Raw genomic sequence first — 12,500 nt, 5'->3', positions numbered from 1 at the left:
ACTATTTATTTCAAAGAATGACATTGTAGGTTAGGTGTGAAAGGCTAGATCTGACCTGTTTAAACATAGAACAAGGGGTAGTTGGCATTAGGAAGGGCATCCAGTTGTAGAAACACTGCCAGATCAGACTGGAGCCTGGTGCAGCCTCCTGGCTTCCCAGACCCTGGCCGAACTGTCCAACCCATGCTAGAATGGAAAACGGACATTAAACGATGATGATGGTGCACAAGGGTTTAGTGAGCCCAGGGTCACAGTAGAAGACACTTGCCAACAGTGCTGTGCAGTGAGACTGAACCCCAAATTACATTATTTGGGAAGCAAACTTCTTAACCGCACCGCCTCATCCGTGCCTATTATTGTGCTTAATTATTTAGAAAGCAATTCACACCATTACGTTTTGATACTAAACTACTTTCAAAGTAGTTACTCTGTACTATCGGTAACATTCCATTAATGTAATGATTTAGGATTTCAGCTGCTAAGTGACCTTCTCAAGATTATTATAGTATTTAGACTAGTTTGTAGTTAGTAGGCTTCATTTCACCAAGTCATTGTTGCATTAGATTAGACACAAGATATTAGATACAAGTACTTTGTGAAATAACCAGGTTAGTGCTTTAACTCTTTTGTTACCATGCACTGTCTCTTTTTGAATTACAGCTATACTGGGGTACTGCCTTAACCCTTTCGTTACCGTTTTTATTTTGAGGTGCTCTGTAGTTCTTTCAATTAATTTTAAATATAACAATATAAATATAACAAGAATTTAGTAAAATAACTTAGTTATCATTAAGCTGGTGTTAGGAACATAAATCATGACTAAGGTTAAGTGGCAGATTTTAATTCAGAACTTTTGAAAACAAGACATTTGTACTACAGAGTCAGAGGCAGTTTCAGGCGGGTTGGTATCGAAAGGGTCAAGAATTGTTTCTCTATTATATATTTTAACCCTTTTTTGAGATGCTCTGTGTTTCTTTCAATCAATTTTAAATATAACATGTACACAGCGGTGGTGCCCCAGCATGGCCGCGGCCTTCGGGCTAAAACATTTTTAAGGATTTATAACAAAGAATTTAGTAAAATAACTTAGTTATCATTAAGCTAGTGTTAGGAACATAAATTGTGACTAAGGTTTGGTGGAAGATTTTCATTCAGAACTTTTGAAAACAAGACATTTGTACTACAGAGTCGGAGGTGGTTTCAGCCGGGTTGGTATCAAAAGAGTTAATCCAGCCATATCTGGCCCGTATATCCTCCTGTTTTATGCTCAAACCGGCCAGATCTGGCCTCTCGCTCCTACCCTGCAATGTCCTGCTAATAATAAACAATCACATCAAAATCTCGAAGCTATGAAATAATGGATTAATTCAAAGCTATGTGAATAAATTAACATTACATTTGGCAGAATAATCTGAATACTAAAAGTTAAAAGGTTGAATAAGCCTGTCGCTCAGATGCTCTGTGTTTCTTTCAATTAATTTTAAATATTACAAAGAGTTTAGTAAAATAACTTAGTTATCATTAAGCTAGTGTTAGGAACATAAATTGTGACTAAAGTTTGGTGGAAGATTTTAATTCAGCACTTATGAAAACAAGACATTTGTACTACAGATCCAGAGGAGGTTTCAGCCGGGTTGGTATCGAAAGGGTTAAGAATTGTTTCTCTATTATATATTTTAACCCTTTCATTACTGTATTTATTTTGAGATGCTCTGTGTTTCTTTCAATTAATTTTAAATATAACAAAGAATTTAGTAAAATAACTTAGTTATCATTAGGCTTAGTGTTAGGAACATAAAATGTGACTAAAGTTTGGTGGAAGATTTTAATGCAGAATTTTTGAAAATAAGACATTTGTACTACAGAGCCAGAGGCGGTTTCAGGCAGGTTGGTATCAAAAGGGTTAATATGTTACCTGCCATGGCCTGTTACTGGAACTTACCTGTGTAGCCACGTAACTCATGTGCTATTGCTCTCTGTGCAGTGACAGCTGTGATAGAAGGAGGTGAATGTATGTTCAATTAATTTCATAACTAAATTTTAATATTTAGCTCTCATGTTATTTAAATGGCCTTGAAACCATATCAAAGATACAGAATAAATTATTTTTTCAAATTGTGAAATGGTACCACCAGTGGTGCACATGACAGTTGTGTGAAGTTTGTGATTAACCATCGATGGTACTTGTGGTAGTTACCATGTTAATTCTCTTTGGAACAGATTTTTTTTTTCTGTTGTTGTCAGTAAGTGTTATTTCCTATTTGCTTCTATCTAGAAATCAAAAGAAAACTGCTAATCACTTCAAACTTTGCTTTTGTGACCTGGACACCAATGTTTTGAAACTGACCTATTCTCCATTACATTTCAAACAGATTCAGCCCTGAGTTGCTGAAGCAGAACTATCTTTATAGCAAATATTCTGCTCAATATCACAGATTTGCTTGTCAGTTACTTGACAATACATGCATTTCTGATTATGAACAGGGGTAGTGCAGGAAGCATCATAGCCATGTGCTGAGAGGGATTTTTGGGGGTTTGAATCAATGTAAGAAAAGCAAAGTTTGAAGGAAATATTAGCCATTTTTAATACTTTTAGAGGTAAACAAATAGGAAATAACAGTTGCTGCCCAAGGACAAAATTGGTGTTACACAGTGTTATGAGAATAGAACTACACACATTCAACCCCTACTTTTACCCTCCCTGGGATCACCTCCTTTGTCTCACATTTTCAGTATCATCCCATACCATCTTATTTTCCACTGAACACTTTTTCCTTGTACACCCACCTCACCTTGTCATTCTCCTTCCCCACTCTCAAGAGCTTACCCATTCACCCTGTCCGGATTCTCTGTATCACTTCTCTTGTATTCACCTTCCTGTAATTTGAGGGTATTTCTTGACATATCTTTGTGCCAGTGCTACATAAAAAGCACCCACTACATTCTATAAAGTGGTTGGCATTAGAAAGGACGGCCAACTGTAGAAATCCTGCCAAACAGACAACTGGAGTCTGGTACAGTTCTCTGGCTTTCCACCTCCTGTCAAACTGCCCAACCCATGCCAGCACGGAAATGGACATTAAATGATGATGATGATCTTCTGCCTTTCCGACTGGGGTACCCATGTATCTCCTCTACAGCAAGACACCCATTCCTGTCCCTCTATCACACTTTAACCTCTCATCATCATCGTCGTCGTGTAATGGCTGCTTTCCATGCTGGCATGGGTTGGACGGTTAGACTGAGGACTGGCGAGCTGGCAGAAATGTTAGCACGCCAGGTGAAATGCGTAGCCGTATTTCACCTGCCGCTATGTTCTGAGTTCAAATTCCGCTGAGGTCAACTTTGCCTTTAATTCTTTCAGGGTCGATAAATTAAGTACCAGTTATGCACTAGGGTCAATATAATCAACTTAATCCGTTTGTCTGTCCTTGTTTGTCCCCTCTGTGTTTATCCCCTTGTGGGTAGTAAAGAAATAGGTTAGACTGAGGACTGGCAAGCCAGGAGGTTGCACCAGGCTCCAATCTGATCTGGCGGGGTTTCTACAGCTGGATGCCCTTCCTAATGCCAACCACACCGAGAGTGTAGCAGGTGCTTTCTATGTGCCACCAGCACCATGGCCAGCCAGGCAGTACTGGTATCGACCATGCTTGAATGGTGCTTTTGATGTGCCACCGGCATGGGAGCCAGTCAGGCAGCACAGGTATAAAACCACTTTAATCAATGCTACAGTTCCCCTCATTTGAAAGGTCTTGTCTTGTGGGTTACTTGCTGACCTTATTAATACAGATGCCATGTAAAAGAGCAAAGTGCCTGCAACGCTCTGTAAAGTGGTTGGCATTAGGAAGGGCATCGAGCCATAGAAACCATGCCAAAGCAGGCACGGGAGGCACATTCTTTTGCTTTGAACATGGGTTGAACTGTCCAACCCATGCCATCATTGAAAAATGGATGCTAAATAATGATGCTGATGGGCAAATGTCATCTACTTTTGATTTGGGCCGACCAATGCTTTGTGAGTGAAATTGTGTGTGTGTGGTGGGGGGTAACATCAACGTTCATAATTATTGAGAATTATCTTGAGTAGTATACAAGTGTGGGAAATTCATCATCATCGTTTAACGTCCGTTTTCCGCGCTCCAGTCTGACCAGGCTCCAGTCTGACCTGGCAGTGTTTCTACAGCTGGATGCCCTTCCTAACGCCAACCACTCCACGAGTGTAGTGGGTGCTTTTTACGTGCCACCTGCACAGGTGCCAGAGGGGTCTGGCATCGGCCACGATCAGTTGGTGCTTTTTTTTTTTTTTTTTTGTGCTACCGGCACAGAAGCTAGTCAAGGCCGTGCTTTAAAAAAACATACATTGTACTTATTCTATCGGTCTCTTTTGCCAAACCTCTAAGTTACAGGGACATAAACACACTATTAGGTTGTCCCAAAAGTTCGTAAACACTTGCGAAAATTGAATTTTTACTCGCCAAGTACTAACAAAAACAACAAAAATTATTCCTCAAAATAAAGACCATTATTTTCCAAGACTTTCTACGAACTTTTGGGACAGCCTTATAACATCAGTTGTCAAGTGATAGTGGGGAGGGATAGATACAAATACATACATACACATACACACACGATGGCCTTCTTTTAGCTTCCATCTACCAAATCCACTCACAAGGTTTTGGTCAGACCGAGTCTATAGCAGAAGGCACATGCCCTAGGTGCCATGCAGTGTTGTTATTGTTGTGTATATTCTGTTTGTTTGCTGAGAAAATTGAGTTGGCAAGGAAAGGGAGCAGGATGAAGTATATCTTAACAGAGGAAGAGTTCTGCTAGAGAGAGAGAGAGAGAGAATAAAGGATGGAATTGATTGGTAGGCAGAAAGACTGGGAGCGGGAGCATTTTTAACGAGAAAAGAAAAATACATATATATATATAGAGAGAGAGAAAGATGGAGTGTGAAGAAGGACATGCATTCTATGTGAGAGGTAAACATTAGAAAAGTTGGGATGGTGAAAGCAAGTCGTGGATTGAAACAAGAGGAGTGAGATAGAGGAGGAAGAATAAGGATACATAACAAAGTTTGTGACGTCACTGTCTTCTCGTTATCTCACTCCCCACCTCCATCTGACGATGTTTTTCAAGTGCATCCTAGTAAATAGCGTCCTGATCAACGGATACTCTCTCAGGATAGATTTTTTTTTTTATTTTGTTTTAGTCGTTAGTCAGCAACCATACTGGAGCACTGCTTCAAAGTATGTTTAATTGAACAATCAACCAGTTATTTTTTTTTCTCCCCCAAGTCTGGTACTTATTCTATTAGGAACTTTTGCCAAGCCACTATGTTATAAGGATGTAAATAAACCAACACCAATTGTCAAGTGGTGGTGGGGTGGAGGCACATGGCCTAGTGGTTAGAGCAGCGGACTCGTCGAGGGGATTGCGGGTTCGAATCTCAGACCGGGCGATGTGTGTATTTATGAGCGAAACACCTAAGCTCCACGCGGCTCCGGCAGAAGGTAATGGCGAACTTCTGCTGACTCTTTCGCCACAACTTTCTCTCACTCTTTCCTCCTGCATCTTGCAGCTCACCTGTGACGGACTGGCGTCCTGTCCAGGTGGGGAACCTATACACCAAGGAAACCTGGAAACCAGCCCTTATGAGCTAGACATGGCTCAAGAAGGAACAAAAGTGGTGGTGGTGGTGGCATTCGGTTAAGCAATCAACACCATAAACTTCACATATCTCTTTGTGAGCCTCAGCAGCTTTCTTGCCTTTATAGAAATAAAGCAAAATAAGGTGAAAATGCTCGTTTTTATACTCCATGTTAAAAATGACACTGAAGTAACAGCTGTAAACAAAATTTTGCGCAATTTGCTTCTGAAGTAAGCTAAAAGTAATGGACTGTCAAAAGGAAAAAAAATCATAACATTGACAAAAGTCATTCAAATTGTAATTATTTGCATCATCATCATCATCGTTTAATGTCCGCTTTCCATGCTAGCATGGGTTGGACGATTTGACTGAGGTCTGGCAAACCAGATGGCTGCACCAGGCTCCAATCTTGATCTGGCAGAGTTTCTACAGCTGGATGCTCTTCCTAACACCAACCACTCCGAGAGTGTAGTGGGTGCTTTTACGTGCCACTGGCACGAGGATCCGTCAAGCAGTACTGGCAACGGCCACGCTCAAATGGTGTTTTTTACGTGCCATGAAAAACGAAATTATTTTCTTGCCAATCCAATATATGCATGAGTGGAATATAGATAGAATATTGGCTACAATTATTTCATAATTTGCTGATGTTCATTGTGTAAGTCATTATGTAACAAACACTCCTCAGGACGGCTAGTCTCAGGCCAAGTTTATATTGTTGCAGGAAGTAAACAAGTAGTCTACAAGCTAGCCACAAAGCCATCAGACAATGGCCAATCAAGTAGAACAGAAACGAATATGTACAGTGTGTGTATGTGGGGGGGGGTATGTATGTTATACTAAGAATTAAGATAGGATTGTTAAAAGTATAACATATCTGATAAAAAAAAAATAATCCTGCCTGATCAGGAAAGGACCAATGAAACAAATCCATTTTTAAAGGTGTATCCTTTAACTAGTTTTGATCATATCGTCATTTCTGTTCTATTTTAACAAAACTGTCTGACGAACAGGAACGTGAAACTCTGAGTAACAGCTTTTGTTATATTTCTGCTGCTTTTAAATAAAGTATATATATATATATATATATTCCAACCCATGCTAGCATGGAAAACGGATGCTAAATGATGATGATGATGATATATCACCGTGATCACTGTGCCCAACCAGGCTATCAGATGTTGCTACACATCGCTGGTCACAATGCGCTTCGCATTGTTTTAGCCTTCAAATGATGCCACCCCGCTGGCTAATCGAGCAGGCCAAAAGAATAAAGAGTGAGAGCAAGTTGTGGTGAAAGAGTACAGCAGGGTTCACCACCACCCCCTGCCGGAGCCTCGTGGAGCTCTAGGTGTTTTCGCCCAATAAACACTCACAACGCCCGGTCTGGGAATCAAAACCGCGATCCTACAACCACGGATCCGCTGCTCTAACTGCTAGGCCATTGTGCCTCCACCATATATATATATATATATATATATATCTATCTATCAGGCTTCTTTCAGTTTTATCTTCCAAATTCACTCACAAGGCTTTGGTTGGCCTGAGGCTACACGTGACACTTACCCAAAGTGCCATGCTGTAGGACTGAACCTGGAGCCCTCTGGTTTGAAAGCAAACTTCTTACCACACAGCCATGTTTACATCTATAATGTATATTGATTTTTTGAAAATGTCTTCTGTGACTGTGTATACAAACCTAAGGGTTGTCGATGATGGTGATTTAATAATATTAACTCTTTCTGCTATAGGCACAAGGTCTGAAATTTCAAGGGCAGGGCCAAGTCAGTTATATGAATCCCAGTATTTGACTGGTACTTTAGTCCACCAAGCCTGAAAGTAAAAAAAGGCAAAGTTGACCTCAGCTGGGTTTGAACTCAGGATATAAGGATCCTGAAGAAATGCGTTTTGTCCAGCATGCTAATGAGTCCACCAGCTTGCCACCTTAGTAATAAATAATGGAAGAATTGGGATTTTCAATGTTGTTGTTTTTTTTATTCCAAGTTTTATATTACCACTTATTCAAAACAATTGAGGCCTTTGTTTTTTAATGTCTCGGTTGCACAGTAGATGTGGCTACACGGAGGTTTATAAATTATTAATCATTTAACATTTAAATATAAATCTGATAGAAAGATTAATATATGAGGATGATTTAGTACAAGTGGTGAGTATGCAAAGATATTGAGTAGGTCATTTTTCAAGTGCTAAAACTATGCTGACTTTCTAATACTGTAAAACGACTCTGGTGAAGTTGATCAACAAGATGGGGATTGAGAACTCGACCCTTTAGCATTTAAACCAGCTATATTCTACGAAAAAATATTCTACCTGTTTTGTGTTCAAACCAGCCAGATCCAGCCTCTCAAAGCTATGAGATAGTGCATGACCGTTTCAAAACAATGTGAATGAATAATTACTCTGTCAAATTACATTTGACATAGTAATCTGAATGCTAAAGGGTTAAAGGGACATAAGTCTATTGTCTCTGCTATTTGATCAGCTTTTCAAAAGGAAAAATGATCTTACTGTAACATAGTTCTACTGTGTGTATGTGTGTGTGTGTGTGTGTGTGTGTGTGTGTGTGTGTAACACTTGATCAGTGAGACAGTTTGCAGTTTATTTTTAATTATTATATTTATCATCCAATCAAAATCTTGCTTCTGTTTTCTATTCCTCCTCCTCATTTCTAACTACTTATATATATATAAATAATTAAATATATATATATATATATATATATTATATATATATATATATATATATATATATATATATATCAGGCTTCTTTCAGTTTTATCTTCCAAATTCACTCACAAGGCTTTGGTTGGCCTGAGGCTACACGTGACACTTACCCAAAGTGCCATGCTGTAGGACTGAACCTGGAGCCCTCTGGTTTGAAAGCAAACTTCTTACCACACAGCCATGTTTACATCTATAATGTATATTGATTTTTTGAAAATGTCTTCTGTGACTGTGTATACAAACCTAAGGGTTGTCGATGATGGTGATTTAATAATATTAACTCTTTCTGCTATAGGCACAAGGTCTGAAATTTCAAGGGCAGGGCCAAGTCAGTTATATGAATCCCAGTATTTGACTGGTACTTTAGTCCACCAAGCCTGAAAGTAAAAAAAGGCAAAGTTGACCTCAGCTGGGTTTGAACTCAGGATATAAGGATCCTGAAGAAATGCGTTTTGTCCAGCATGCTAATGAGTCCACCAGCTTGCCACCTTAGTAATAAATAATGGAAGAATTGGGATTTTCAATGTTGTTGTTTTTTTTATTCCAAGTTTTATATTACCACTTATTCAAAACAATTGAGGCCTTTGTTTTTTAATGTCTCGGTTGCACAGTAGATGTGGCTACACGGAGGTTTATAAATTATTAATCATTTAACATTTAAATATAAATCTGATAGAAAGATTAATATATGAGGATGATTTAGTACAAGTGGTGAGTATGCAAAGATATTGAGTAGGTCATTTTTCAAGTGCTAAAACTATGCTGACTTTCTAATACTGTAAAACGACTCTGGTGAAGTTGATCAACAAGATGGGGATTGAGAACTCGACCCTTTAGCATTTAAACCAGCTATATTCTACGAAAAAATATTCTACCTGTTTTGTGTTCAAACCAGCCAGATCCAGCCTCTCAAAGCTATGAGATAGTGCATGACCGTTTCAAAACAATGTGAATGAATAATTACTCTGTCAAATTACATTTGACATAGTAATCTGAATGCTAAAGGGTTAAAGGGACATAAGTCTATTGTCTCTGCTATTTGATCAGCTTTTCAAAAGGAAAAATGATCTTACTGTAACATAGTTCTACTGTGTGTGTGTGTGTGTAACACTTGATCAGTGAGACAGTTTGCAGTTTATTTTTAATTATTATATTTATCATCCAATCAAAATCTTGCTTCTGTTTTCTATTCCTCCTCCTCATTTCTAACTACTTATATATATATATAAATAATTAAATATATATATATATATATATATATATATATATATTTATATATACTCATGCTGTACTTGACACCCATTTAGCTCAGCCTACAGTCCCAACTTTTTTTTTTTTTTCCTTAAAAATTAAGTTCTGGCTGCCTAAGAAAGAAGCTTAACTTTGCTAGAAATAACAGTGAAAAATGGTGTGGAGGGGGGACATATTGTGTTATGTCATAGTTGAACTACACTAAGAATTAAGATGGGATCGTTGAAAGTCTAACATATCTGATAAAAAAAAATCCTACCTGATCAGGACTGACCTGGGGCTAAATAGCAAAAACAATAGTTATGTTGTTTAAATTGGACTTTTAACAATATTTATTGTCCTGACATCATGTCTGTGAGAGTCTTTGAAATTAGTAGGGGACATTATTGGTGTTGAAGACAACCCCTTTTATATCTCCCTGCTACCAGTACTACTCCTACCCCCCACCCTTTACTCTAAACCATTTCTAAACTTGTGTTGTGGGTGTAGGCATGGTTTTGTGGTTAACAATCTTGCATCCCGACATTGTGGGTTCACTCAACAGCGCAGCACAGTCCTGGGCTGACCAAAGCCTTGTGAGTGGATTTGGTAGATGGAAACTGAAAGAAGCCTGTCATATGTACATATGGATGTATGATTGTGTGTGTGTGTATATATATATATATATATATATATATATATTTATATATACTCATGCTGTACTTGACACCCATTTAGCTCAGCCTACAGTCCCAACTTTTTTTTTTTTTCCTTAAAAATTAAGTTCTGGCTGCCTAAGAAAGAAGCTTAACTTTGCTAGAAATAACAGTGAAAAATGGTGTGGAGGGGGGACATATTGTGTTATGTCATAGTTGAACTACACTAAGAATTAAGATGGGATCGTTGAAAGTCTAACATATCTGATAAAAAAAAATCCTACCTGATCAGGACTGACCTGGGGCTAAATAGCAAAAACAATAGTTATGTTGTTTAAATTGGACTTTTAACAATATTTATTGTCCTGACATCATGTCTGTGAGAGTCTTTGAAATTAGTAGGGGACATTATTGGTGTTGAAGACAACCCCTTTTATATCTCCCTGCTACCAGTACTACTCCTACCCCCCACCCTTTACTCTAAACCATTTCTAAACTTGTGTTGTGGGTGTAGGCATGGTTTTGTGGTTAACAATCTTGCATCCCGACAATGTGGGTTCACTCAACAGCGCAGCACAGTCCTGGGCTGACCAAAGCCTTGTGAGTGGATTTGGTAGATGGAAACTGAAAGAAGCCTGTCATATGTACATATGGATGTATGATTGTGTGTGTGTGTGTATATATATATATATATATATATAATAAAGTTAATCCAAACATGAAAGCACAAAAAAAAACAACAACGCGAGGACGTGGGACAACTATAGTATTATTGGACGCTCAGGAAAGAAGGAGGGTTTAACGTTTTGAGTGGAGCTCTTCGTCGGAAACATAGAAGGGAAGATGGAGGAAAGAAAATCGCCAACGATACATTCGTGGTCACATTTTATATATATATATATATATATATTATTAAGGCGGTGAGCTGGCAGAAACGTTAGCATGCCAGGCGAAATGCTAAGCAGTATTTCGTCTGCTGCTACATTCTGAGTTCAAATTCTGCCGAGGTCGATTTTGCCTTTCATCCTTTCAGAGTCGATTAAATAAGTACCAGTTACGCACTGGGGTCGATATAATTGACTTAATCCGTTTGTCTGTCCTTGTTTGTCCTCTCTGTGTTTAGCCCCTTGTGGGTAGTAAAGAAATAGGTATTTCGCCTATCTTTACATTCTGAGTTCAAATTCCACTGAGGTCGACTTTGCCTTTCATCCTTTCGGGGTCAATTAAATAAGTACCAGTTACGCACTGGGGTCGATATAATCGACTTAATCCGTTTGTCTGTCCTTGTTTGTCCTCTCTGTGTTTAGCCCCTTGTGGGTAGTAAAGAAATAGGTATATTTGGGTCTCTCTTCACTTCTTTGCTGTTGCTACCTATTTATCCACAAGGCAGATTGAGTCAAACACAGTTATCTGCTCATGTTATTTTACTTTTTTCAGTAAGATTATTTTTTGCACTTTCAGCTGGTTTTCATTGTTCTTTATTTTATTTTATTTTATTTTATTTTATTTATTTTCAGAGTTCTTGGTACACGTTGCTGCAAAAATGTTTTTACGATTCAAGAAGCCATCATTGGTTGAGGTTGAAAAACCAATGGCGATTTCATCTCCGTATAATGTCAAACAAAATTTCCATGTTGGGTTTGATAATGACACCAAAATGTTTGTGGGAATGCCACCAACATGGCAGGCTCTTCTCAACAAATCTGAAATCACGTAAGTTTTTCTTCCTCTTTAACATTCTCATTACGTTCTTCCTGGTTCTGTATCGCCTTCCTTTCTTTTCTGACTGGGGCTATCCATGTAAGGCACCTTTCCCTGTCCCTCTATACCAGTGGTTTTCAACCAGGGTTCTGCGGAACCTTAAGGTTCCGCCAGTACAGTCCAGGGGTTCCGCAAGAAGTTACAAAACTGCTAAAATCGGCAGTAATTTTTAATTCTCCTGTGCAGATATGTGTGCATAAGGCTATTAAATTATTGCACAGGGGTTCCTCGAGCCAGTGGAATGTTTCCTTGGGGTTCTGCTCCGGCAAAAAGTTTGAAAAGCACTGATCTATACCTTTAATCTCTCATCAACAAGCACAATACTACTCAGTGGAGGCACATGGCTTAGTGGTTAGGGTGTTGAACTCATGATCGTATGGTTGTGGTTTCGATTCCTGGACCAGGCGATGCATTGTGTTCTTGGGCAAGACACTTCATTTTCACATTGCTCCAGTTCC

General features: G+C 38.7%; 1 protein-coding gene across 3 annotated transcripts in view; it reads left to right on the top strand.

The window, feature by feature from the left end:
* The window catches only part of LOC115221353 (serine/threonine-protein kinase PAK 2), an 84,608-nt gene that overhangs the window by 59,869 nt on the left and 12,239 nt on the right, over nt 1-12,500 (top strand). For all 3 annotated transcript variants that reach the window (XM_036511022.1, XM_029791530.2, XM_029791531.2), the window contains exon 2: nt 11,799-11,994. In XM_036511022.1, the coding sequence (XP_036366915.1) occupies nt 11,799-11,994 (196 nt within the window). The remainder of the gene's footprint in view (nt 1-11,798; nt 11,995-12,500) is intronic.

This window comes from Octopus sinensis, linkage group LG18 (genome assembly GCF_006345805.1).
Source record: "Octopus sinensis linkage group LG18, ASM634580v1, whole genome shotgun sequence".
Lineage (NCBI taxonomy): Eukaryota > Metazoa > Mollusca > Cephalopoda > Octopoda > Octopodidae > Octopus > Octopus sinensis.
Note: the sequence above shows the minus strand (reverse complement) of the source record. Positions and strands in the feature narration are given on the sequence as shown.